Source organism: Schistocerca nitens, unplaced genomic scaffold, assembly GCF_023898315.1.
Source record: "Schistocerca nitens isolate TAMUIC-IGC-003100 unplaced genomic scaffold, iqSchNite1.1 HiC_scaffold_519, whole genome shotgun sequence".
Taxonomy (NCBI): Eukaryota; Metazoa; Arthropoda; class Insecta; order Orthoptera; family Acrididae; genus Schistocerca; species Schistocerca nitens.
Window position 1 is genome coordinate 452904 of NW_026046052.1, and position 26764 is coordinate 479667.

The 26764-nt window shown below is 59.9% G+C and overlaps 1 protein-coding gene across 1 annotated transcript; it reads right to left on the reverse strand.

Annotated features, from left to right (window-relative positions):
* Positions 1 to 13681: 13681 nt before the first annotated feature.
* On the reverse strand, positions 13682 to 14464 carry LOC126232508 (uncharacterized). Its single transcript, XM_049942756.1, has one exon. It carries the CDS (start codon positions 14462 to 14464, stop codon positions 13682 to 13684), a length of 783 nt encoding a protein of 260 aa, XP_049798713.1.
* Positions 14465 to 26764: the final 12300 nt, after the last annotated feature.

Here is a 26764-nt window from a genome sequence, read left to right on the forward strand (position 1 = left end):
AAAGCACCGAAGCTCTGCAATCGTGATAAGGTACAGAAAGCTGGCTGACGCCAGGGATAAATTCTGCCGAAATTGTCACAAAGGTACAGACGGTGTTTTAGAAAGGCTCGATTGCATGCAACCGGTGGTGGTGTGTTCGTCGCTGTTTGAGTAGTAGTTTTGATCCTGTAGTGAAGTAGAGGTGGATGGTTCCTGTGAAATATTGTGGGTGGAGGTTACACCCAACAACCGAGCTAGGTTTAATAATAATTGGCTCCTTTGACCGACCTCCCGACGCAGCAGCATTAGTGGCAGAACAACGGAGAGACGGATTTTGGAAACACATTTCACATACATTTTCCTCAGCATGTTAGGGTCTTAGGTGGAGATTTCAATTTACCCGATATAGACTGGGACACTCAGATGATGTTCAGGACGGGTGGTAGGGGGACAGAGAGCATCGAGTGACATTATACTGAGTGCACTGTCCGAAAATCACCTCGAGCAAAATGAACAGAGAACCGACTCGTGGAGATAACATCGTGGACCTACGGATGACAAACAGACCCGAACGTGTTTCGACTCTGTATGTGCAGAACAGGGACGCAGTGATCATAAGGCCGTTGCAGGGAGGACGGTGTATCTATCTGTTTTGGCTAGCAAGAGTAATAGAAGGCAGATTTGCAGACGACCCGACAGATGAAAAGGCAAATGCCTGTTCCGACACTGACAATGTTGAGTGTTCATGGAGAAAGTGCAAGGCAATGGTAAAAATGCGTTTTTAGACAGGTACGTGCCGAGTGTCGAACTGTGAGGGATGGGAAAAAAAACCCACCGTGGTATACTACAACAACAACGTTAGGAAACTGTTGCGAAAGCAAAGAGAGCTTCACCCAAAGTTTAAACGCAGCCAAAACCTCCGAGACAAACAGAAGCTAAACGATGTCCAAAGTGTGAGCGTAAGGAGGGCTATGCGTGAAGCGTTCAGTGAATTCGAAAGTAGAACAAACCCTATGTACCGACGTTGACAGAAAATGCTAGGACGTTCCGGTCTTGCGTTGAATCAGTAAGTGGCTCGAAACAGCATATCCAGACACTCCGGCATGGTGATGGCATTGAAACAGAGGATGACACGCGTAAAGCTGTGAAATACCTAAACACCTGTTTCCAAAGCTGTTTCACAGAGGACGGACCGCACTGCAGTTCCGTCTCTAAATGCTCGCACGAACGAGAAACCGGCTGACATCGAAATAAGTGTCCAAGGAGGAATGGGAAAGTCCGCCGGACCCGACGGGATTACCAATTCGCGATTCCTACACAGGGTACGCGAAACAACCTGCCCCCCTTCTAACAGCCGTGTACCGCAAGTCTCTGGAGAGGAAGGGAGGGTTCCAAATGATTGGAAAAGAGCACAGGTAGTCCCAGTCGTCGAGCAGATGCGCAAAAACCATAGACCCATATCTCTGACGTCGATGTGTTGTAGAACATGTTGTTTGCTCGAGTATCATGTCGTTTGTGGAAACTCCAGAGTCTACTATGTAGGAATCCATGTTGGATTCCGGAAACAGCGATCGTGTGTGAGACCCCCAGCTCGCTTTATTTGCGCATGAGACCCAGAAAATATGAGATACAGGCTCCCAGGTGGATGCCATTGTCGTTGACGTCCGGAAGGCGTTCGATACAGCTCCGCACCGTCGCCTGATAAACGACGTAAGAGTCTACAGAATATCAGACCAACTGTGTGGCTGGATTGACGAGATGTTAGCAGACGGAACACAGCATGTTGTTATCAATGGAGAGACAGACGTCTACAGACGTTAAAGTAACCCCTGGCGTGCCACGGGGGAGTGTTATGGGACCATTGCTTTTCACAATTCATATCATATAAATGAGCTAGTAGATAGTGCCGGACGTTCCATGCGTCGTTTCGCGGATGATGTGCTGTATGTAGTATACAGAGAGGTTGCAGGACGATCGGCAGCGGATAGGCACCCGGTGCAGGGAGTGGCAACTGTCCCCTTAACATAGACAAATGTGATGTATTGCGAATATACAGAAAGAAGGATCGTTTATTGTATGATTGATTATATGATAGCGGGACAAACACTGGTAGCTGTGACGTCTGTAAAATATGTATCTGGGAGTATGCGTGCGGAATGATTTGGAAGTGGAATGATGATCAGATAAAAGTAATTGTTGGTAAGGCGGGTACCAGGTTGAGATGCACTGGGAGAATGCTTAGCAAAAATGTAGTCCATCAACAAAGGAGGTGGCTTACAAAAACACGCGTTCGACCGACCCATACGTGAGTGTTGCCCACCAGTGTGGGATGCGTAGCAGGTCGGGTTGACGGAGGAGATAGAGAAAGGTCCAACGTTTCGTCACAGGGTTATGTGGTAACCGTGATAGTTAAGTGGCAGACTCTGCAAGGGAGGCGCTCTCTGCATCGCGGTGTAGCTTGCTCGCCAGGTTTTCGAGAGGGTGCGTTTCCGGATGAGGTATCGAATATATTGCTTCCCCGTACGTATATACCTCCCGAGGAGATCCCGAATGTAGTAAAAGTAGAGAGATTCGAGCGCGCACGGAGGCTTTCAGACAGTCGTTGTTCCCGCGAACCATACGCGACTGGAACGGCAAAGGGAGGCAATGACGACAGTGGCACGTAACGTAAAAAGTGCCCTCCGCCACACACCGTTGGGTGGCTTGCGGCGTATAAATGTAGGAGGTCGGCTGTCGTGTGTGCTTGGAGGCAGATTCGGTGTGTCTGTAGTTGCGGACGGCGGTCAGCCCCCCTCGCGTAAGCGGCGAGGGGCGGCGGCGCTCGGTTGGCCGGTGCCGATGTTGCGCAGGCGGCGCCCGTTTTGTTTGCGGCGGGCAATTTTGTGAGAAAGGGGCGCGAATGTTGGCGGGCGAGGTGGCCCGACGGCTGCGGGCCGATCGGGAAACGGTGGGAGGGCGATGGGGCGGCGGAGGTGCGTTTGCACGGCCGGCATCGCCGCACGCCTCCGCTTGTGTGGCTGTGGCGGCGGCCGCGCTGGCCGGGCTGGCGCGGCGACGGTGTGGCACTTTTGCCGAAGGTTTGGCCATTGTGGCGGGTCGTCGGCTGGGGCTGTGGGGGCGGCATGTGGGCGGGGGCGGCGATTCTCGGCGGGCCGAGCCAGGCTGTAGCGCGCGGTAGCTGCAGTTTGGCCGTGGTTTGCGGCGCTGCCGTGGCGACTGGTTGGCGACTGTGGTGTGGCCGTGTGTAGCCCCATCCTCGGTGGTTTGAACGGCGCGGGTGGTTGCGGCGCAGGTTTGGGGCTGGTCCGCACAGGCTGTCGGACGTTGGGCGGTAGCAAGCGCGGGAGGCGCGGCGCGGCGGCGCGCAGAGTGGCGGCCGCTCTCTCGGCCGTCCGCGCCCGCCCGCGACACTGGCTGGGCCTGGCGGCGCGGCGGCTATTCTCTGCCGCCGTGCTTGCCGCCTGCCGCTCTCGCTCTCGCTCTCGTGTGTGTACGCGCGTCGTCGAAATAATGGCAGATCAGGCGGCTACGAACGAGACTGCTGCGGCACCCGCCGCCACCGGCACGACGAAGAAGGCCAAGTCTGCGGCGTCTGCGAAGAAGCCGCGCGCCAAGCCTGCGCACCCGCGCACCTCTGAGATGGTGACGGCCGCCATCAAGAGTCTGAAGGAGCGCGGCGGCTCGTCGCTGCAGGCGATCAAGAAGTACATTGCCGCGCACTACAAGCTGGACGCGGAGAAGCTGGCGCCCTTTATCAAGAAGTACCTCAAGTCGGCCGTCGTGGCTGGCGAGCTGGTGCAGACGAAGGGGAAGGGCGCGTCCGGCTCTTTCAAGCTTGCCGGCGCCGGCGGCGGGGCGGCCGAGGGCGGCAAGGCCCGTGCCGGCGGTGCGAAGAAGAAGCGCGCCGCTCCGGCCAGCAAGGAGAAGAAGGGCGCCCGTGCGGCCGGCGCAAAGAAGGCTGGTGGCGTGAAGGCGGCGACCGGTCGGAAGGCGGGCGCCGCCAAGAAGGCGTCTGCGGCGTCGGCGGCTCCCGCGGGTGCGAAGAAGGCGGCTGCGGCCAAGCCGGCCAAGGCCAAGTCGCCGTCGAAGGCGAAGAAGGCCGCGAAGGTTCCGACGAAGAAGCCGAAGGCGCCGCGCCCGAAGAAGGCGACGACGCCGTCTAAGGCGAAGGCTTCGCCCAAGAAGAAGAAGTGAAGTTAAAGTAAAGAAAGGAAAGGGGAAGGAAGGGAAGGGCTGGCGCTTGACCCCGTCGTCCCCCACCCCCCTCCCCCGCGTCGTCTAGTGGCGCGCGATGGCACGGCTGCGCGCGGCCCAAAACGGCCCTTCTCAGGGCCATCAGAGGACGTCGGGAAGGCGTTGATTGTCGTGCTTGGCGCGTTGTGTTGTCTTGTTTGGGTGGCCGTGCGTGCATGCGCCGGGGTGTGTGTGTGTGTGTGTGTGTGTGTGTGTGGGGTTGGTTGGTGTTTGTGTGGCGTTTCTGTATGACCCTTGTGGGTACTGTGTGCGTGCCGTGGTGGTTGGATTGTGGGGCCGGTGGCGGTAGGCGGCGGCGCGCGGTAGCGGAGCGGTTGTGGCCGTTTTGTTTTGTGTTTTGTATTTTGTGCGGCGGCCGACGGTTGGTTTCTCATGTTTCTGGAGACTCTGTTTGTTTGCTTGCTTTGCGGATGGCGCGTCTTGTTTGTTATGTGTGTGTCCTCTCTGTGTGAAAGGGGGACGGGGACGTTGAGACGTGGAAGTGGCCGGCGGGAATTGGGAAGGCGCGGTGGCGCCTCGGAGACGGCGGCGGCCAGCCACCCGTGGTGACGTCGTCCGGCTGTTTGTTTGTGTGTATTTGAAGGGGTGGGGTGGGATGACGTCGATTGTGATTGTTGGCGAGAGCGGCTGTGTACGGGAGGGAGGGTGGGGAATTGTGGTGGTTGTTTTAACGGGGCTAGAGAGAGAGGCTGGGCGGCAAGACCGACAAAAGTTTTGCTCGCGACGGAGAGATGTTAGTGGCCCTGAAAAGGGCCGTTTTTTTTGTGTTGCGCGCGTGCGGTGCCGTGCCGCGGCTAAGCGGTTTAGGCGCGCTCGCCGCGGATGCGGCGCGCGAGCTGGATGTCCTTGGGCATGATGGTGACGCGCTTGGCGTGGATTGCGCACAGGTTGGTGTCTTCGAAGAGGCCGACGAGGTAGGCCTCGCTGGCCTCCTGCAGGGCCATGACTGCGGAGCTCTGGAAGCGCAGGTCGGTCTTGAAGTCCTGGGCGATCTCGCGCACTAGGCGCTGGAACGGCAGCTTGCGGATGAGCAGCTCTGTGCTCTTCTGGTAGCGCCTGATTTCTCGCAGGGCGACGGTGCCCGGCCTGTAGCGGTGGGGCTTCTTGACGCCGCCGGTGGCGGGCGCGCTCTTCCTCGCCGCCTTGGTGGCGAGCTGTTTGCGCGGCGCCTTTCCGCCGGTGGACTTGCGGGCCGTTTGCTTTGTGCGGGCCATAGCGGTTAGCGGTGCGTGCGGTAGCGAAGCGTCCGGTGCTGCCTTGACAACGGGCCCGCGCGGGCCCGTGCTGCGCTTATATGCCCTCGGTGCGCGTGGTGGGGGGAGGGCGGGCCAGAGTCTATATAGGGGGGCGGCGCGCGCTCACGGCGCACCACCACCACCACCACCGTCGTCGCTCCGGCAGCGTGCAGAGATGTCGTGGGCACGCCCGGAGTTCCGAGGATCGCTGAGTAGAGCTATGGGTGTGGCGGATCGCCGTTCGGCCGAGCCCGCTCGGTCGACGGCCCCATCCGGCCCCCCAAATATGACGACTGGAGAAGCTGGCGTGGCAGACCGCCGTCCGGAGGAGCGTGCTCCCCCGGCGGCCCCGTCTGACCCGCCGTGTACGACGACTCGGCCTTCGAACCCGGACCTCGAGTCAGGTGAAGATGACGATGTCATCGTCAACTTGGCAGATTTCCTGCCAACGAAGAACGGGCAAAGGACGGCAGCCAGCGCTCCGCATATCCGAGATGGCGGGCGGCGCAAACGGCCGATGTCTGCCGCTCAACACGGCGCCAGAAAGGCAGTTAAGAAGCAGAGGCAGCCCACTGTCTCTACCACGGGAGGCAGAAGACGCGCCATCCGTGACGACAGCGGGGCAGGCGCCACCTGGACGACCGTTTCGTCCCGACGGGCGGCCAGACCCAGGGCGACGCCTTCCCCGCCTCCCACATCGACTGCAAACCGCTTCGGCGCGCTTGCAGACGTCGAGAGGCCGGAGCAGCCAACGACCTCGCAGACGGCACCCACGACCGCTGCACAGGATGGCTGCTCAGACGATGAAGTTGAGATGGCCCCCACCACCGGGCTGTCTCATCGACGGCCGCCGCCGATAGTCTTTGAGGTGGCCAAAGACTACAAGCGTTTCCTGCAGCTCGTACGGCAGTGGACAACTGCAGACTTCACACTGCGGGCTGCCTCAGGAAACCTTGTGCGGCTGCAAGTCAGCAACACGCAGGACTACGTGAAGGTGACGTCGGAGGCGTCGAACCAGGGCCTGCACTGGTACACGCACGCCGCCGTCCCCGAGAGGCTACTTAAGGTAGTCGTCAAGGGTTTTCCCATGGCGGCTGAACCAGACCTGCTAAAAGAAGAGCTGGCGGACCTTGACTTCCACGTCAGGAATGTGACGCGGGTCAAGTCCCACGTCAGCCATAAAGAGTCGCCTTCCCTGCTGGTGATTGCCACAGACACACCGGAGAACAGGCGGCTCTTCGAGCTGAAGAAGGTGGCCAACACGTCGGTCACCGCAGAGGGCCTCAAGCAGAAGAGGGGGCTCGTGCAGTGCTTCCGCTGTCAGGGAATGGGACACGTGGCTCGCCACTGTGCCTTTCCCGAGGCATGCGTGAAGTGCGCAGGCCCCCACGCAAGTGGGCTCTGCCCGCTACCCAGGACGCACACACCCAAGTGTGCAAACTGCGGCGGCCCGCACGTGGCAAGTTATCGCGGCTGTGAAGTGTTCAAAGCCGCGGTTGCTCGCCAGCGCGGGAAGCCAGCACAGAAGTCTGCCGGCCGCTCCCCCGGCCGTCCGCGCCCAGGCGCGAAACCGGCGAGGCGGCAGGCAACAGCGACTACCCAGAGGACAGCCGCAGGCGCTGACAACCACCCCACCAATGTGGGGAGCAGAAGAAGGCGCATCCGCGCCAGTAAACGTGCCCGAGAGGGCACACCAGAGGCCGAGCGTGTTCTCCCCCCCAAGGGGAAAATGCGGAAAGAAGAAGACGCCACAACATCGGGCGGAGGCAAGAGTGGCAACATGACTGCCTCCGCCCGTCCGATTGCTGCGCCAAGGCGAGACGCTGCAACTGCAGCGAACGAAGACATCCTGGTCGCAGCCGTCTCTGCACTGTCTGCGGCAATCGACAAGGTTGCAAACCTTGCCGAGACGCTGCAGCGAGTTGCAGAGACATTGATGACGGCCACGCTAGCGGCCGCCAAGCAGCAGCCGCAGTGAGGCGCTCCCTGCGCCGTCCGCGCCGGGAGGACTGCAGTCGGCCCGCCACGGGCCAGCACCGTTGTCCGCACATGCGGGCACACTGAAGACAAACAAACCTGAAGAGGGCCAAAGAGATGACATCAAAAAAAAAAGAGAAGAACCAAGAAAACTACTCGTCAAAGAGATGCTCTGGAGGCAATGCAGGGAAAGCCTGCAAATACTCCGACCAACCAGGGTGAAGACCGCACACCCTGAAGAAGATGCTCTAGCGTCACGGCGCACCGTAGCCGACTCGCTAGCGCCGGGTGAGGAGCTGCCGCTTGTGCTTTTTTTGTTGCTTGAGGAGGAGGAAGAATGACAGGCCGCGGCAAGGGAGGAAAGGGGCTGGGCAAGGGTGGCGCCAAGCGGCACCGCAAGGTGTTGCGCGACAACATCCAGGGCATCACGAAGCCCGCCATCCGCCGCCTGGCTCGCAGGGGCGGCGTGAAGCGCATCTCTGGTCTGATCTACGAGGAGACCCGCGGAGTGCTGAAGGTGTTCCTGGAGAACGTGATCCGCGACGCGGTGACGTACACTGAGCACGCCAAGCGCAAGACTGTGACGGCCATGGACGTGGTGTACGCCCTGAAGAGGCAGGGGCGCACCCTGTACGGTTTCGGCGGTTAGGCAGGCAGCCGGTGTGCTGTGCTGTGGCCTTCCCGCGGCCGTGCCGTTGCCCGTGCTTGGTGGGAGAGACGAAAAACGGCCCTTTTCAGGGCCACCACACTGTTCGGAAATTGAAAAGTGCGAAAGGGTCTGTGTTGCCTGCCTGCCTCTGTGTGTGTGTGTTTGTTGTTGTTGTTGTTGTTGTTGTGCGCCTCTGTTGCTTTGCGTGCGTGCGTTCCGTTTGGAGTTTCGACGTGACGTGTGTGATGATGGATGCGGGAGGGCGCGGCTGAGTCCGGTGTGTGCGTGGTTTGTTTGTGGCGCGGGCCGGATCATCGATCGGATCAGCTGTTTGGTTTGGTTTGGTTTGTCCTGTGCCTGTGTGTTTGGAGAGCGCGCGCGGCGGCCCGCGTGTCGTCCGTCGTCGGGCCGTTACGCGCTCTTTTAATTATGAACATATTAACAATGATCACATCACATTATTGGTGTATTGATGTCGTTGTCGTTGTTTGGAACGCGACTGTGCGTGCGTGGAGGGGTGCAGAAAAAATGTGTGTGTGTTCGGCCACACGGGCTGTGGACAAGATGGCGGACGTGCGCCGGCGCTGTGGACGTTGTTGTAAAGTGCGGCGAGGACGACGGAAACTTTGCTTTGGACGTAGGTTTGTGTGGTGGCCCTGAAAAGGGCCGATTGTTGTGAGGCGAGCCGGCAAGGCAAAGGCGCGTTTGCGTTTGCGTGCAGGGAGCACGCAAGCGCAGCGCCGCGGTCCCTGTTTAGGCCTTCTTCTCGGTCTTCTTTGGCAGCAGGACGGCCTGGATGTTGGGCAGGACACCACCCTGTGCGATGGTGACGCCCGACAAGAGCTTGTTGAGCTCCTCGTCGTTGCGGATGGCGAGCTGCAGGTGGCGCGGGATGATGCGCGTCTTCTTGTTGTCGCGGGCCGCGTTTCCGGCCAGCTCGAGCACCTCAGCCGCGAGGTACTCCATGACGGCGGCGAGGTAGACGGGCGCCCCGGCGCCGACGCGCTCGGCGTAGTTTCCCTTGCGCAGGAGGCGGTGGATTCTGCCGACCGGGAACTGGAGCCCAGCCCTGCTTGAGCGGGACTTTGACTTGCCCTTGACTTTGCCTCCCTTTCCGCGTCCGGACATGGCGTTTGGCTAGTGGCGTAAGCGCTAAACACGTAACCGTAACGGTGCGAGCCGCAGCGAGTCGAGCAGCGGAGTGCGTGCGTGTGCCGGCGGCGGCGGGGTGGGGGTCCCTTTATGGGCTCGGGTGCGGCGGCCGGTTGCGCGCGCGCCCCATTGGTCGGCGGCCGCAACAGGGCGAGCTGGTAAAGCTGCGGTGTTGCGGTAGCGGCGGGTGCCACTGTGTGGGGAGACGCTGACTAGAGCGGAGCGCTTGCTGCCTGTTGTTGTACGTTCGAGATGCCGCCCAAGACTAGCGGGAAGGCCGCCAAGAAGGCCGGCAAGGCGCAGAAGAACATTTCGAAGGGCGACAAGAAGAAGAAGCGCAAGAGGAAGGAGAGCTATGCCATCTACATCTACAAGGTGCTGAAGCAGGTGCACCCCGACACGGGCATCTCGTCGAAGGCGATGAGCATCATGAACAGCTTCGTGAACGACATTTTCGAGCGCATTGCGGCCGAGGCGTCTCGCCTGGCGCACTACAACAAGCGCTCGACCATCACGTCCCGCGAGATCCAGACGGCTGTGCGGCTCTTGCTGCCTGGCGAGCTGGCCAAGCACGCCGTGAGCGAGGGCACGAAGGCGGTGACCAAGTACACGAGCTCCAAGTAAGGAGGAGGTTGTTACTTCGGCTCTTGGAAGGAAGGAAGGAAGGAAGGAAGGAAGGAAGGAAGGAAGGAAGCTCCCTCCGTTGCGAGAGCGGCAAAACGGCCCTTTTCAGGGCCACCAAATTGCCTTTGCGGGAAGAGCGGAATTGTTTGTGTGTGTGTGAGTGAGTGAGTGAGTGAGTGAGTGAGAGGGGCGGCATAGCTACCCGGTTTGGTTGGTTGCGAGGCAGCTGGTGGTGCTGCTGTGCCGTGGTGGTGTGGTCTCGAATGTGGTTGTGGTTGTGGTTACTGGGGTACGGCCGCGAGGGTTTGGTTGCCGCCGGTGTGACGTGGAATGCGTGCACGAGTCTTGGCGTGGTTGTTTGTCGACACACAGATAGATCGATAGGAGGTGTTGGTGCTGTCTGTGGCGCTGATTCATGTCTTTGTCTCCGTCTGCCCGGTTAGTCACGTGACTGCAATTGAAAGTCCTCGCGATTGATTGATTGTTGGATGTCACCGTTACGGCCGTCTGTTGTCACATCATACATGATGGCGAGGGTGAAATGTTGTGTTGCCGTCGACTATTCCCTTTGCTGTACGGCGCGTTGGTGTGTGTGTGTTGGTGACGTTTTAAATGGACGTGTCGTACTATCATCCATTACGAAGTCGCCAAGAAATGTACGGGCGGGTGGGGTAGGCGACACGCACGGTGGTGTACCTATTTGGCCCTTGATTTGATGATAGCCGTTTCTGCAGTTTGACTGATGATTGATTGGACTGTTGTGCGCACGCACGTCATTCACGGTGCACGTGTGTTCGGTTGAGTACAGTAAGCGTGAGGCTAGACGACGACGGTCGTTGTTTGTTGTTATGGGCGTACACGCGTTTCGTTGGTCTGTGTCCCCCGGTGTGAAATGGCAGGTGTGTCGGTGATGTGATCCGATCCGGCGGCTCTGAGTAACTGTCAATATCGGCGCGGTACACCGGCGTCATGGCAACGTGTCGGTGTTCACACCAGTCGCACTGTGGCACCGTCGGCGCCGCGAACGGTGACGAAAGGCTGACCTTTGATCGGTCGAGTGTCGTGTCTGGGCAGAACGTGTGGAATGAGCAAAACTGTTGGGGACGGAAACAATGGTGGAGGAGGGGAACGGAAAGTAATAAAACAAACAAAATGGAGAAGCAATCACCGGAAAACGAAGCAGGGAAAAACGGAGAGGCGCTGTCTATAGCAACGGAACGTTCCCGTGCATTGCAGCCGCACTGAAAGGCGTTTACGGCGCGGCTGCAGGTGTCGGCCGTGGTGACGGCTGAATTGCATTGCCTTCCCGGATGAAACGTTCGCCGACATGGCTCGGAGGAGGAATCTATGAGAATGCGTTGCCCTTGCCTGCCGTTTCGTGTGCCCTCCTGTTGTGTACGCTGTTGTTGTCCGGTGTAGCGAAGGGTGTGTATGTAGGGGTGTGTGTGTGTTTAGTGGGGAATTGGAAGGTCGATAGCTGCCGTCACGGTCAAGATAACGCAGTCAAAGGTGTCGCGAAAAAGTGTGTTAGCCGTGGTTGGTTGGTTCGTGTGTTTTAAAGAGAATGGACGAGAGAGAAGGTGGAGAGTGCGTTGCGTGTTGCCTAACTGCGTCCGCGAATATGGCAGTAGTTGGTGGTGGGCGTGCCCTTGCATGTGGCCCGGAAGGCGTGTCCGTTTCGCGGTAGTGGCACCGCTGCTGGCATATTCGGGAGATGGGAGGGGCGCGAAAGGAGAAAGGAGACGCGGAGGCTTTTAAAGACGGGGAGGGCGCGTGTGGGTGGCTCGCGCTGCGCTCGGCGGTTGTGTTTGTGCAACAAATGTGTTGCCGGGAGGGGACCGTTGTTGTGGTGCGGTTGTAGCCTCAGACGCGGCCGGCAGTGAACGTGAGACGACGGATGCGGGCCGGGGCGGCGCATGTCGCCGGTGCCATGCCTTTTAAGAGCCGCGTGGTCGGGGGTGTGCGCACCGTGTGTCGTGTTGCGAGACAGCATCATTTGTGCTGCGTGGCGTGGCGTGGCGTGGGGGCGAGGAGAGCGAGCCGCGCGGTGTGCTTGTGCGCCGGAGAATGGCACACTGCGCCTGCCCGTTGAGGAGGCCGATGGCCGTGGTGTGGTGGAAATGGAGCGCGTCGGACGTGCACCAATGAGAAAGAGAAACAAAGCGGCGACAACGAACGAAAGGGGGAGGGAGGCCATTGTGTCACATGCGGCGGTGGGAGGAAAAAAAAAAAAACAAACAAACAAACAAACAAGAAACGAAGACGTAAGAAAGAGGAGAAACAACAAAGAGAATGAGTCGTGCGTTCGCGAGGGGGGGTGCGCGTGTAACTCCGGTACGCGCAGTGCCGGAGCCCAACGGCTGTGTCGTCGACGCCAGTGCTTGTCGGCCGAATGGGTGCGGGAATAGAGGCAGCGTCGGCACGGAGAAGCAAGCAAGAAGGAAGGACGCACGCGCGCTGCGGCGTTTGGCGCGGTTTGCGGCTGGCGCCTTTGGTGGCAACGGCCGGGACAAGCAGCGGTGTATGGTGGTGTGCGGGGCGGACAGGGGCGGCGGCGGTGGTGGACTGGGAGGAGGCGAGGCGGCGCCGACGGTGGCGTGTGGTACGGCGAAAACGGGACGGACGGACGGCGGATGTTGGAGAGGCGCCGCGCACGCAGACACATGGAAGGAAGGAAGGAACGAACGCAAGGGAACAAATGGAGGGGGCGAATGTGGAGATGCGGGCAGGCGGTGGTGTTTGTGGGCATGTGGTGGGGAGAAGGGCGGGGGCGGGAGGACAGAGGCGAGGCGACTGCGTGCTTGCTCGCTCGCTCGCGTGTCTTTTGTTTTTGTGTTTGTTTTTCCATCGTTTGGTCGCCTTGGAGCCTGTCGGTCCCGTCCGTGTGTGGCCACGCTTCGGGTGCGTGTATGTTTGTACGTTTCGTTTGTTCGTCTTCTGCAGCAGAGGCGGTGCGCGGCAGTGGGAACGCCTGCCTGGCGGCTGGGACGGCCAGCAAATGCGGTTGGATGGGCGGCCACAGCACCGCACCTGTGCCCAAGGAGGCGACGCTGGCGGCGGGGCCCCCTCGGATGCGGCCGGCTGGGGGCTGTGTGCGCTGCCGCTGCCGCTGCCGCCGCCGCCGCCGCCGCCGCCGCCGCCGCCGCCGCCGCCGCCGCCGCCGCCGGTGCTGGTGCTGGTGCTGGTGCAGCAGCAACAACGACGAACAACGAGTAAGCAAGAAGAGGACGAAGCGGATGGCTGGTGGGTGAGTGCATTTATTTAGGCGGTCGACAAGGCAGTGCGTGATGTGGCGTTGTGACGGGGGTTTGCTCACGTGGCCTCGTTTGTGTTGATGCGCAGGAAGATGAGATGCGGGCAGACGCAGACGCGTACAGAGAGACGAGCCCGGTCTGCAGCAGGATGTGTGGCGCGGCGCGCCGAGTGCAGAGCAGCGCGCGCCGCCTGGGCCGGGCTGGGCCCGCCCGGCGGCGGGCCGCGCTGTTGTCGCGGACGTGAGCGCCCCCTGGCGGGTGGTCGGAGGCGGCGCGGTGGACGTGTGTCCGGTTGGCCAGTGCACATTGCGAGTGGCTGGCTGGCGGTCGGCGGCGAGACGGGAGAGGAGGTATGTGTCGCGGGCGCCTTTGCTGCGCTGCGTCGTTGCGTGCCTGGGCGTGCGCCTGTCGACTGTGTGTGACTGTGTTGGGCGTTGTGCCACGTACGTGTGTGCTCGGCCGAAGGCGTCGGAAGAAAAAGAGAGAGAGAGACGGGCGGGAAAGTGGGTCGGTGTGCGTGCGTCGCCCGTGATGCGATGATGTCGCGTCATGTCATGTCATGTCTTTGCGAAACGGCTGCCGAGAGGTGTGTGGTGGCGAGCGGGAATGTGCGTTTGGTGGTTGCCGGCCGGCCGGCAGTTGTTGGTGGTTCCTCCTGTGTGGTTGTTTGTGCTGCTTTGATGGCAACGTGGAAGGACGCCGGTTTTTCCGTGCCTTGCGTGTGGTTGTGTCGACGGTGACTGGTTGGGGGTGTGCGCCGATGCACGTGCCATGTTGTTATGTTTGGGTCGTGAGTGTGTTTTTGGCTGTGTTGTTGTGTACGGGAAGGGGGAGAGAGGAGGAGGCGGCGGCGGCGGCGGCGGCGGCGGCGGGGGTGATAGTGCGTGCAGTAGTGCCGTTGCGACGGGCGTCGGGTGGAGCCGTGCGTAGTGGCGGAAAGGTGTAGGTTGCGGGAAGCGAGCCCGTCGCGTGTCGTCGTCGACGACGGGGTCGCGTGCGCTGTGAATCGAGAGTGGCGGGAAAGGGGCAGCGTGCCGCTGTGTCGTGGTCGTTAGCAGAGGCCTGTGTGCCTGTCCGTTTGTTTTCTGTCGGACGCTTGGTGCGAGGTGTTTGTTTTGTTTTGTTGCCGCCGCCGCGGTTGTTTTTGTTTGTCGGCTGTGCTGTGTCGGTGGGTCGGCGAGCTGTTTTGCGGTGCGTGAATGTGTTGGTGCAAAAGTGGCGGCGGCGTCATGGCTGCGACCGCGACGAGCCGCGGGCGCGCCATTGATGATGTTGAACACAGAGCGGCTGTGTGCAATGGGAGGCCTTGTGTACGGGTAGCGGTGTTGTCGTACGTGCATCCGGCCCGGTGCGGAAAGCGCCGTTGCGGTTGCGGGTTGCCTCTGGTCGCGACGTGTGGTGCTCGGCTTTGTGGGTTTTTTTGGTGCCCCTTTGGCCGGTGGGTGGTGTTTGTTGTTTTGTGTGTGTGTGTGTGTGTGTGTGTGTGTGGTCGGTCTCTTTGGCGCTCGGTATATATCTGCCTCCTGCTCGGTCTTGTTGTCGACGTCGTCTGTAGTTTTTTGCGGCTTGCCGACGACCGACCGACCGAACTACTACCTACCTGTGACAGCTACGTGTGGCGCCCGAAGGTGAACGTAACGTGACCTCGGCGCCCTTAGCCTAACCTAAGATGTCCGGCCGTAAGGTAGGTGCGGCCACCTGACGCCTCACGTCCGAACGCTTAACCTAACTTTGACGCCTAACCTAACTTTAACCCTTAACCTAACCCACGTCCACCTAACGTAACCTAACCTAACCCAAGCGACGCCAACCCTAACCTAAGGTGTTGTACACTGCGAATGTCGAAGGCATGTTATAGTCTTAGGTGGAGAGCACTACACGCAACAAGCGGCTACACGGGTAGCAGGGGTTGTGTGGCGTGGGCTGGGCGGTTTTGTTAGGTTAGATGGCCTTGGGCAAGTACAGAAAGGGGGCAACAGCAGCCTCAACGGGTGCGGGGACCAAGCAGCAATCGGTATCGTTTGTTAATTGTCAACTGTCGAAGCTGCGTTGGTACAGTACCGGAACCGCAAGCGCTGACAGAGAAAGCACCGAAGCTCTGCAATCGTGATAAGGTACAGAAAGCTGGCTGACGCCAGGGATAAATTCTGCCGAAATTGTCACAAAGGTACAGACGGTGTTTTAGAAAGGCTCGATTGCATGCAACCGGTGGTGGTGTGTTCGTCGCTGTTTGAGTAGTAGTTTTGATCCTGTAGTGAAGTAGAGGTGGATGGTTCCTGTGAAATATTGTGGGTGGAGGTTACACCCAACAACCGAGCTAGGTTTAATAATAATTGGCTCCTTTGACCGACCTCCCGACGCAGCAGCATTAGTGGCAGAACAACGGAGAGACGGATTTTGGAAACACATTTCACATACATTTTCCTCAGCATGTTAGGGTCTTAGGTGGAGATTTCAATTTACCCGATATAGACTGGGACACTCAGATGATGTTCAGGACGGGTGGTAGGGGGACAGAGAGCATCGAGTGACATTATACTGAGTGCACTGTCCGAAAATCACCTCGAGCAAAATGAACAGAGAACCGACTCGTGGAGATAACATCGTGGACCTACGGATGACAAACAGACCCGAACGTGTTTCGACTCTGTATGTGCAGAACAGGGACGCAGTGATCATAAGGCCGTTGCAGGGAGGACGGTGTATCTATCTGTTTTGGCTAGCAAGAGTAATAGAAGGCAGATTTGCAGACGACCCGACAGATGAAAAGGCAAATGCCTGTTCCGACACTGACAATGTTGAGTGTTCATGGAGAAAGTGCAAGGCAATGGTAAAAATGCGTTTTTAGACAGGTACGTGCCGAGTGTCGAACTGTGAGGGATGGGAAAAAAAACCCACCGTGGTATACTACAACAACAACGTTAGGAAACTGTTGCGAAAGCAAAGAGAGCTTCACCCAAAGTTTAAACGCAGCCAAAACCTCCGAGACAAACAGAAGCTAAACGATGTCCAAAGTGTGAGCGTAAGGAGGGCTATGCGTGAAGCGTTCAGTGAATTCGAAAGTAGAACAAACCCTATGTACCGACGTTGACAGAAAATGCTAGGACGTTCCGGTCTTGCGTTGAATCAGTAAGTGGCTCGAAACAGCATATCCAGACACTCCGGCATGGTGATGGCATTGAAACAGAGGATGACACGCGTAAAGCTGTGAAATACCTAAACACCTGTTTCCAAAGCTGTTTCACAGAGGACGGACCGCACTGCAGTTCCGTCTCTAAATGCTCGCACGAACGAGAAACCGGCTGACATCGAAATAAGTGTCCAAGGAGGAATGGGAAAGTCCGCCGGACCCGACGGGATTACCAATTCGCGATTCCTACACAGGGTACGCGAAACAACCTGCCCCCCTTCTAACAGCCGTGTACCGCAAGTCTCTGGAGAGGAAGGGAGGGTTCCAAATGATTGGAAAAGAGCACAGGTAGTCCCAGTCGTCGAGCAGATGCGCAAAAACCATAGACCCATATCTCTGACGTCGATGTGTTGTAGAACATGTTGTTTGCTCGAGTATCATGTCGTTTGTGGAAACTCCAGAGTCTACTATGTAGGAATCCATGTTGGATTCCGGAAACAGCGATCGTGTGTGAGACCCCCAGCTCGCTTTATTTGCGCATGAGACCCAGAAAATATGAGATACAGGCTCCCAGGTGGATGCCATTGTCGTTGACGTCCGGAAGGCGTTCGATACAGCTCCGCACCGTCGCCTGATAAACGACGTAAGAGTCTACAGAATATCAGACCAACTGTGTGGCTGGATTGACGAGATGTTAGCAGACGGAACACAGCATGTTGTTATCAATGGAGAGACAGACGTCTACAGACGTTAAAGTAACCCCTGGCGTGCCACGGGGGAGTGTTATGGGACCATTGCTTTTCACAATTCATATCATATAAATGAGCTAGTAGATAGTGCCGGACGTTCCATGCGTCGTTTCGCGGATGATGTGCTGTATGTAGTATACAGAGAGGTTGCAGGACGATCGGCAGCGGATAGGCACCCGGTGCAGGGAGTGGCAACTGTCCCCTTAACATAGACAAATGTGATGTATTGCGAATATACAGAAAGAAGGATCGTTTATTGTATGATTGATTATATGATAGCGGGACAAACACTGGTAGCTGTGACGTCTGTAAAATATGTATCTGGGAGTATGCGTGCGGAATGATTTGGAAGTGGAATGATGATCAGATAAAAGTAATTGTTGGTAAGGCGGGTACCAGGTTGAGATGCACTGGGAGAATGCTTAGCAAAAATGTAGTCCATCAACAAAGGAGGTGGCTTACAAAAACACGCGTTCGACCGACCCATACGTGAGTGTTGCCCACCAGTGTGGGATGCGTAGCAGGTCGGGTTGACGGAGGAGATAGAGAAAGGTCCAACGTTTCGTCACAGGGTTATGTGGTAACCGTGATAGTTAAGTGGCAGACTCTGCAAGGGAGGCGCTCTCTGCATCGCGGTGTAGCTTGCTCGCCAGGTTTTCGAGAGGGTGCGTTTCCGGATGAGGTATCGAATATATTGCTTCCCCGTACGTATATACCTCCCGAGGAGATCCCGAATGTAGTAAAAGTAGAGAGATTCGAGCGCGCACGGAGGCTTTCAGACAGTCGTTGTTCCCGCGAACCATACGCGACTGGAACGGCAAAGGGAGGCAATGACGACAGTGGCACGTAACGTAAAAAGTGCCCTCCGCCACACACCGTTGGGTGGCTTGCGGCGTATAAATGTAGGAGGTCGGCTGTCGTGTGTGCTTGGAGGCAGATTCGGTGTGTCTGTAGTTGCGGACGGCGGTCAGCCCCCCTCGCGTAAGCGGCGAGGGGCGGCGGCGCTCGGTTGGCCGGTGCCGATGTTGCGCAGGCGGCGCCCGTTTTGTTTGCGGCGGGCAATTTTGTGAGAAAGGGGCGCGAATGTTGGCGGGCGAGGTGGCCCGACGGCTGCGGGCCGATCGGGAAACGGTGGGAGGGCGATGGGGCGGCGGAGGTGCGTTTGCACGGCCGGCATCGCCGCACGCCTCCGCTTGTGTGGCTGTGGCGGCGGCCGCGCTGGCCGGGCTGGCGCGGCGACGGTGTGGCACTTTTGCCGAAGGTTTGGCCATTGTGGCGGGTCGTCGGCTGGGGCTGTGGGGGCGGCATGTGGGCGGGGGCGGCGATTCTCGGCGGGCCGAGCCAGGCTGTAGCGCGCGGTAGCTGCAGTTTGGCCGTGGTTTGCGGCGCTGCCGTGGCGACTGGTTGGCGACTGTGGTGTGGCCGTGTGTAGCCCCATCCTCGGTGGTTTGAACGGCGCGGGTGGTTGCGGCGCAGGTTTGGGGCTGGTCCGCACAGGCTGTCGGACGTTGGGCGGTAGCAAGCGCGGGAGGCGCGGCGCGGCGGCGCGCAGAGTGGCGGCCGCTCTCTCGGCCGTCCGCGCCCGCCCGCGACACTGGCTGGGCCTGGCGGCGCGGCGGCTATTCTCTGCCGCCGTGCTTGCCGCCTGCCGCTCTCGCTCTCGCTCTCGTGTGTGTACGCGCGTCGTCGAAATAATGGCAGATCAGGCGGCTACGAACGAGACTGCTGCGGCACCCGCCGCCACCGGCCCGGCACGACGAAGAAGGCCAAGTCTGCGGCGTCTGCGAAGAAGCCGCGCGCCAAGCCTGCGCACCCGCGCACCTCTGAGATGGTGACGGCCGCCATCAAGAGTCTGAAGGAGCGCGGCGGCTCGTCGCTGCAGGCGATCAAGAAGTACATTGCCGCGCACTACAAGCTGGACGCGGAGAAGCTGGCGCCCTTTATCAAGAAGTACCTCAAGTCGGCCGTCGTGGCTGGCGAGCTGGTGCAGACGAAGGGGAAGGGCGCGTCCGGCTCTTTCAAGCTTGCCGGCGCCGGCGGCGGGGCGGCCGAGGGCGGCAAGGCCCGTGCCGGCGGTGCGAAGAAGAAGCGCGCCGCTCCGGCCAGCAAGGAGAAGAAGGGCGCCCGTGCGGCCGGCGCAAAGAAGGCTGGTGGCGTGAAGGCGGCGACCGGTCGGAAGGCGGGCGCCGCCAAGAAGGCGTCTGCGGCGTCGGCGGCTCCCGCGGGTGCGAAGAAGGCGGCTGCGGCCAAGCCGGCCAAGGCCAAGTCGCCGTCGAAGGCGAAGAAGGCCGCGAAGGTTCCGACGAAGAAGCCGAAGGCGCCGCGCCCGAAGAAGGCGACGACGCCGTCTAAGGCGAAGGCTTCGCCCAAGAAGAAGAAGTGAAGTTAAAGTAAAGAAAGGAAAGGGGAAGGAAGGGAAGGGCTGGCGCTTGACCCCGTCGTCCCCCACCCCCCTCCCCCGCGTCGTCTAGTGGCGCGCGATGGCACGGCTGCGCGCGGCCCAAAACGGCCCTTCTCAGGGCCATCAGAGGACGTCGGGAAGGCGTTGATTGTCGTGCTTGGCGCGTTGTGTTGTCTTGTTTGGGTGGCCGTGCGTGCATGCGCCGGGGTGTGTGTGTGTGTGTGTGTGTGTGTGTGTGTGGGGTTGGTTGGTGTTTGTGTGGCGTTTCTGTATGACCCTTGTGGGTACTGTGTGCGTGCCGTGGTGGTTGGATTGTGGGGCCGGTGGCGGTAGGCGGCGGCGCGCGGTAGCGGAGCGGTTGTGGCCGTTTTGTTTTGTGTTTTGTATTTTGTGCGGCGGCCGACGGTTGGTTTCTCATGTTTCTGGAGACTCTGTTTGTTTGCTTGCTTTGCGGATGGCGCGTCTTGTTTGTTATGTGTGTGTCCTCTCTGTGTGAAAGGGGGACGGGGACGTTGAGACGTGGAAGTGGCCGGCGGGAATTGGGAAGGCGCGGTGGCGCCTCGGAGACGGCGGCGGCCAGCCACCCGTGGTGACGTCGTCCGGCTGTTTGTTTGTGTGTATTTGAAGGGGTGGGGTGGGATGACGTCGATTGTGATTGTTGGCGAGAGCGGCTGTGTACGGGAGGGAGGGTGGGGAATTGTGGTGGTTGTTTTAACGGGGCTAGAGAGAGAGGCTGGGCGGCAAGACCGACAAAAGTTTTGCTCGCGACGGAGAGATGTTAGTGGCCCTGAAAAGGGCCGTTTTTTTTGTGTTGCGCGCGTGCGGTGCCGTGCCGCGGCTAAGCGGTTTAGGCGCGCTCGCCGCGGATGCGGCGCGCGAGCTGGATGTCCTTGGGCATGATGGTGACGCGCTTGGCGTGGATTGCGCACAGGTTGGTGTCTTCGAAGAGGCCGACGAGGTAGGCCTCGCTGGCCTCCTGCAGGGCCATGACTGCGGAGCTCTGGAAGCGCAGGTCGGTCTTGAAGTCCTGGGCGATCTCGCGCACTAGGCGCTGGAACGGCAGCTTGCGGATGAGCAGCTCTGTGCTCTTCTGGTAGCGCCTGATTTCTCGCAGGGCGACGGTGCCCGGCCTGTAGCGGTGGGGCTTCTTGACGCCGCCGGTGGCGGGCGCGCTCTTCCTCGCCGCCTTGGTGGCGAGCTGTTTGCGCGGCGCCTTTCCGCCGGTGGACTTGCGGGCCGTTTGCTTTGTGCGGGCCATAGCGGTTAGCGGTGCGTGCGGTAGCGAAGCGTCCGGTGCTGCCTTGACAACGGGCCCGCGCGGGCCCGTGCTGCGCTTATATGCCCTCGGTGCGCGTGGTGGGGGGAGGGCGGGCCAGAGTCTATATAGGGGGGCGGCGCGCGCTCACGGCGCACCGTAGCCGACTCGCTAGCGCCGGGTGAGGAGCTGCCGCTTGTGCTTTTTTTGTTGCTTGAGGAGGAGGAAGAATGACAGGCCGCGGCAAGGGAGGAAAGGGGCTGGGCAAGGGTGGCGCCAAGCGGCACCGCAAGGTGTTGCGCGACAACATCCAGGGCATCACGAAGCCCGCCATCCGCCGCCTGGCTCGCAGGGGCGGCGTGAAGCGCATCTCTGGTCTGATCTACGAGGAGACCCGCGGAGTGCTGAAGGTGTTCCTGGAGAACGTGATCCGCGACGCGGTGACGTACACTGAGCACGCCAAGCGCAAGACTGTGACGGCCATGGACGTGGTGTACGCCCTGAAGAGGCAGGGGCGCACCCTGTACGGTTTCGGCGGTTAGGCAGGCAGCCGGTGTGCTGTGCTGTGGCCTTCCCGCGGCCGTGCCGTTGCCCGTGCTTGGTGGGAGAGACGAAAAACGGCCCTTTTCAGGGCCACCACACTGTTCGGAAATTGAAAAGTGCGAAAGGGTCTGTGTTGCCTGCCTGCCTCTGTGTGTGTGTGTTTGTTGTTGTTGTTGTTGTTGTTGTGCGCCTCTGTTGCTTTGCGTGCGTGCGTTCCGTTTGGAGTTTCGACGTGACGTGTGTGATGATGGATGCGGGAGGGCGCGGCTGAGTCCGGTGTGTGCGTGGTTTGTTTGTGGCGCGGGCCGGATCATCGATCGGATCAGCTGTTTGGTTTGGTTTGGTTTGTCCTGTGCCTGTGTGTTTGGAGAGCGCGCGCGGCGGCCCGCGTGTCGTCCGTCGTCGGGCCGTTACGCGCTCTTTTAATTATGAACATATTAACAATGATCACATCACATTATTGGTGTATTGATGTCGTTGTCGTTGTTTGGAACGCGACTGTGCGTGCGTGGAGGGGTGCAGAAAAAATGTGTGTGTGTTCGGCCACACGGGCTGTGGACAAGATGGCGGACGTGCGCCGGCGCTGTGGACGTTGTTGTAAAGTGCGGCGAGGACGACGGAAACTTTGCTTTGGACGTAGGTTTGTGTGGTGGCCCTGAAAAGGGCCGATTGTTGTGAGGCGAGCCGGCAAGGCAAAGGCGCGTTTGCGTTTGCGTGCAGGGAGCACGCAAGCGCAGCGCCGCGGTCCCTGTTTAGGCCTTCTTCTCGGTCTTCTTTGGCAGCAGGACGGCCTGGATGTTGGGCAGGACACCACCCTGTGCGATGGTGACGCCCGACAAGAGCTTGTTGAGCTCCTCGTCGTTGCGGATGGCGAGCTGCAGGTGGCGCGGGATGATGCGCGTCTTCTTGTTGTCGCGGGCCGCGTTTCCGGCCAGCTCGAGCACCTCAGCCGCGAGGTACTCCATGACGGCGGCGAGGTAGACGGGCGCCCCGGCGCCGACGCGCTCGGCGTAGTTTCCCTTGCGCAGGAGGCGGTGGATTCTGCCGACCGGGAACTGGAGCCCAGCCCTGCTTGAGCGGGACTTTGACTTGCCCTTGACTTTGCCTCCCTTTCCGCGTCCGGACATGGCGTTTGGCTAGTGGCGTAAGCGCTAAACACGTAACCGTAACGGTGCGAGCCGCAGCGAGTCGAGCAGCGGAGTGCGTGCGTGTGCCGGCGGCGGCGGGGTGGGGGTCCCTTTATGGGCTCGGGTGCGGCGGCCGGTTGCGCGCGCGCCCCATTGGTCGGCGGCCGCAACAGGGCGAGCTGGTAAAGGTGCGGTGTTGCGGTAGCGGCGGGTGCCACTGTGTGGGGAGACGCTGACTAGAGCGGAGCGCTTGCTGCCTGTTGTTGTACGTTCGAGATGCCGCCCAAGACTAGCGGGAAGGCCGCCAAGAAGGCCGGCAAGGCGCAGAAGAACATTTCGAAGGGCGACAAGAAGAAGAAGCGCAAGAGGAAGGAGAGCTATGCCATCTACATCTACAAGGTGCTGAAGCAGGTGCACCCCGACACGGGCATCTCGTCGAAGGCGATGAGCATCATGAACAGCTTCGTGAACGACATTTTCGAGCGCATTGCGGCCGAGGCGTCTCGCCTGGCGCACTACAACAAGCGCTCGACCATCACGTCCCGCGAGATCCAGACGGCTGTGCGGCTCTTGCTGCCTGGCGAGCTGGCCAAGCACGCCGTGAGCGAGGGCACGAAGGCGGTGACCAAGTACACGAGCTCCAAGTAAGGAGGAGGTTGTTACTTCGGCTCTTAGGAAGGAAGGAAGGAAGGAAGGAAGGAAGGAAGGAAGGAAGCTCCCTCCGTTGCGAGAGCGGCAAAACGGCCCTTTTCAGGGCCACCAAATTGCCTTTGCGGGAAGAGCGGAATTGTTTGTGTGTGTGTGAGTGAGTGAGTGAGTGAGTGAGTGAGAGGGGCGGCATAGCTACCCGGTTTGGTTGGTTGCGAGGCAGCTGGTGGTGCTGCTGTGCCGTGGTGGTGTGGTCTCGAATGTGGTTGTGGTTGTGGTTACTGGGGTACGGCCGCGAGGGTTTGGTTGCCGCCGGTGTGACGTGGAATGCGTGCACGAGTCTTGGCGTGGTTGTTTGTCGACACACAGATAGATCGATAGGAGGTGTTGGTGCTGTCTGTGGCGCTGATTCATGTCTTTGTCTCCGTCTGCCCGGTTAGTCACGTGACTGCAATTGAAAGTCCTCGCGATTGATTGATTGTTGGATGTCACCGTTACGGCCGTCTGTTGTCACATCATACATGATGGCGAGGGTGAAATGTTGTGTTGCCGTCGACTATTCCCTTTGCTGTACGGCGCGTTGGTGTGTGTGTGTTGGTGACGTTTTAAATGGACGTGTCGTACTATCATCCATTACGAAGTCGCCAAGAAATGTACGGGCGGGTGGGGTAGGCGACACGCACGGTGGTGTACCTATTTGGCCCTTGATTTGATGATAGCCGTTTCTGCAGTTTGACTGATGATTGATTGGACTGTTGTGCGCACGCACGTCATTCACGGTGCACGTGTGTTCGGTTGAGTACAGTAAGCGTGAGGCTAGACGACGACGGTCGTTGTTTGTTGTTATGGGCGTACACGCGTTTCGTTGGTCTGTGTCCCCCGGTGTGAAATGGCAGGTGTGTCGGTGATGTGATCCGATCCGGCGGCTCTGAGTAACTGTCAATATCGGCGCGGTACACCGGCGTCATGGCAACGTGTCGGTGTTCACACCAGTCGCACTGTGGCACCGTCGGCGCCGCGAACGGTGACGAAAGGCTGACCTTTGATCGGTCGAGTGTCGTGTCTGGGCAGAACGTGTGGAATGAGCAAAACTGTTGGGGACGGAAACAATGGTGGAGGAGGGGAACGGAAAGTAATAAAACAAACAAAATGGAGAAGCAATCACCGGAAAACGAAGCAGGGAAAAACGGAGAGGCGCTGTCTATAGCAACGGAACGTTCCCGTGCATTGCAGCCGCACTGAAAGGCGTTTACGGCGCGGCTGCAGGTGTCGGCCGTGGTGACGGCTGAATTGCATTGCCTTCCCGGATGAAACGTTCGCCGACATGGCTCGGAGGAGGAATCTATGAGAATGCGTTGCCCTTGCCTGCCGTTTCGTGTGCCCTCCTGTTGTGTACGCTGTTGTTGTCCGGTGTAGCGAAGGGTGTGTATGTAGGGGTGTGTGTGTGTTTAGTGGGGAATTGGAAGGTCGATAGCTGCCGTCACGGTCAAGATAACGCAGTCAAAGGTGTCGCGAAAAAGTGTGTTAGCCGTGGTTGGTTGGTTCGTGTGTTTTAAAGAGAATGGACGAGAGAGAGAAAGTAGGTGGAGAGTGCGTTGCGTGTTGCCTAACTGCGTCCGCGAATATGGCAGTAGTTGGTGGTGGGCGTGCCCTTGCATGTGGCCCGGAAGGCGTGTCCGTTTCGCGGTAGTGGCACCGCTGCTGGCATATTCGGGAGATGGGAGGGGCGCGAAAGGAGAAAGGAGACGCGGAGGCTTTTAAAGACGGGGAGGGCGCGTGTGGGTGGCTCGCGCTGCGCTCGGCGGTTGTGTTTGTGCAACAAATGTGTTGCCGGGAGGGGACCGTTGTTGTGGTGCGGTTGTAGCCTCAGACGCGGCCGGCAGTGAACGTGAGACGACGGATGCGGGCCGGGGCGGCGCATGTCGCCGGTGCCATGCCTTTTAAGAGCCGCGTGGTCGGGGGTGTGCGCACCGTGTGTCGTGTTGCGAGACAGCATCATTTGTGCTGCGTGGCGTGGCGTGGCGTGGGGGCGAGGAGAGCGAGCCGCGCGGTGTGCTTGTGCGCCGGAGAATGGCACACTGCGCCTGCCCGTTGAGGAGGCCGATGGCCGTGGTGTGGTGGAAATGGAGCGCGTCGGACGTGCACCAATGAGAAAGAGAAACAAAGCGGCGACAACGAACGAAAGGGGGAGGGAGGCCATTGTGTCACATGCGGCGGTGGGAGGAAAAAAAAAAAAACAAACAAACAAACAAACAAGAAACGAAGACGTAAGAAAGAGGAGAAACAACAAAGAGAATGAGTCGTGCGTTCGCGAGGGGGGGTGCGCGTGTAACTCCGGTACGCGCAGTGCCGGAGCCCAACGGCTGTGTCGTCGACGCCAGTGCTTGTCGGCCGAATGGGTGCGGGAATAGAGGCAGCGTCGGCACGGAGAAGCAAGCAAGAAGGAAGGACGCACGCGCGCTGCGGCGTTTGGCGCGGTTTGCGGCTGGCGCCTTTGGTGGCAACGGCCGGGACAAGCAGCGGTGTATGGTGGTGTGCGGGGCGGACAGGGGCGGCGGCGGTGGTGGACTGGGAGGAGGCGAGGCGGCGCCGACGGTGGCGTGTGGTACGGCGAAAACGGGACGGACGGACGGCGGATGTTGGAGAGGCGCCGCGCACGCAGACACATGGAAGGAAGGAAGGAACGAACGCAAGGGAACAAATGGAGGGGGCGAATGTGGAGATGCGGGCAGGCGGTGGTGTTTGTGGGCATGTGGTGGGGAGAAGGGCGGGGGCGGGAGGACAGAGGCGAGGCGACTGCGTGCTTGCTCGCTCGCTCGCGTGTCTTTTGTTTTTGTGTTTGTTTTTCCATCGTTTGGTCGCCTTGGAGCCTGTCGGTCCCGTCCGTGTGTGGCCACGCTTCGGGTGCGTGTATGTTTGTACGTTTCGTTTGTTCGTCTTCTGCAGCAGAGGCGGTGCGCGGCAGTGGGAACGCCTGCCTGGCGGCTGGGACGGCCAGCAAATGCGGTTGGATGGGCGGCCACAGCACCGCACCTGTGCCCAAGGAGGCGACGCTGGCGGCGGGGCCCCCTCGGATGCGGCCGGCTGGGGGCTGTGTGCGCTGCCGCTGCCGCTGCCGCCGCCGCCGCCGCCGCCGCCGCCGCCGCCGCCGCCGCCGCCGCCGCCGCCGCCGCTGCTGGTGCTGGTGCTGGTGCAGCAGCAACAACGACGAACAACGAGTAAGCAAGAAGAGGACGAAGCGGATGGCTGGTGGGTGAGTGCATTTATTTAGGCGGTCGACAAGGCAGTGCGTGATGTGGCGTTGTGACGGGGGTTTGCTCACGTGGCCTCGTTTGTGTTGATGCGCAGGAAGATGAGATGCGGGCAGACGCAGACGCGTACAGAGAGACGAGCCCGGTCTGCAGCAGGATGTGTGGCGCGGCGCGCCGAGTGCAGAGCAGCGCGCGCCGCCTGGGCCGGGCTGGGCCCGCCCGGCGGCGGGCCGCGCTGTTGTCGCGGACGTGAGCGCCCCCTGGCGGGTGGTCGGAGGCGGCGCGGTGGACGTGTGTCCTTGGCCAGTGCACATTGCGAGTGGCTGGCTGGCGGTCGGCGGCGAGACGGGAGAGGAGGTATGTGTCGCGGGCGCCTTTGCTGCGCTGCGTCGTTGCGTGCCTGGGCGTGCGCCTGTCGACTGTGTGTGACTGTGTTGGGCGTTGTGCCACGTACGTGTGTGCTCGGCCGAAGGCGTCGGAAGAAAAAGAGAGAGAGAGACGGGCGGGAAAGTGGGTCGGTGTGCGTGCGTCGCCCG

What these genes read in the sequence shown, in the direction of transcription:
- LOC126232508 (XM_049942756.1), bottom strand. Translation starts at nt 14,464, where the DNA reads ATGCACGTACGACAACACCGCTACCCGTACACAAGGCCTCCCATTGCA.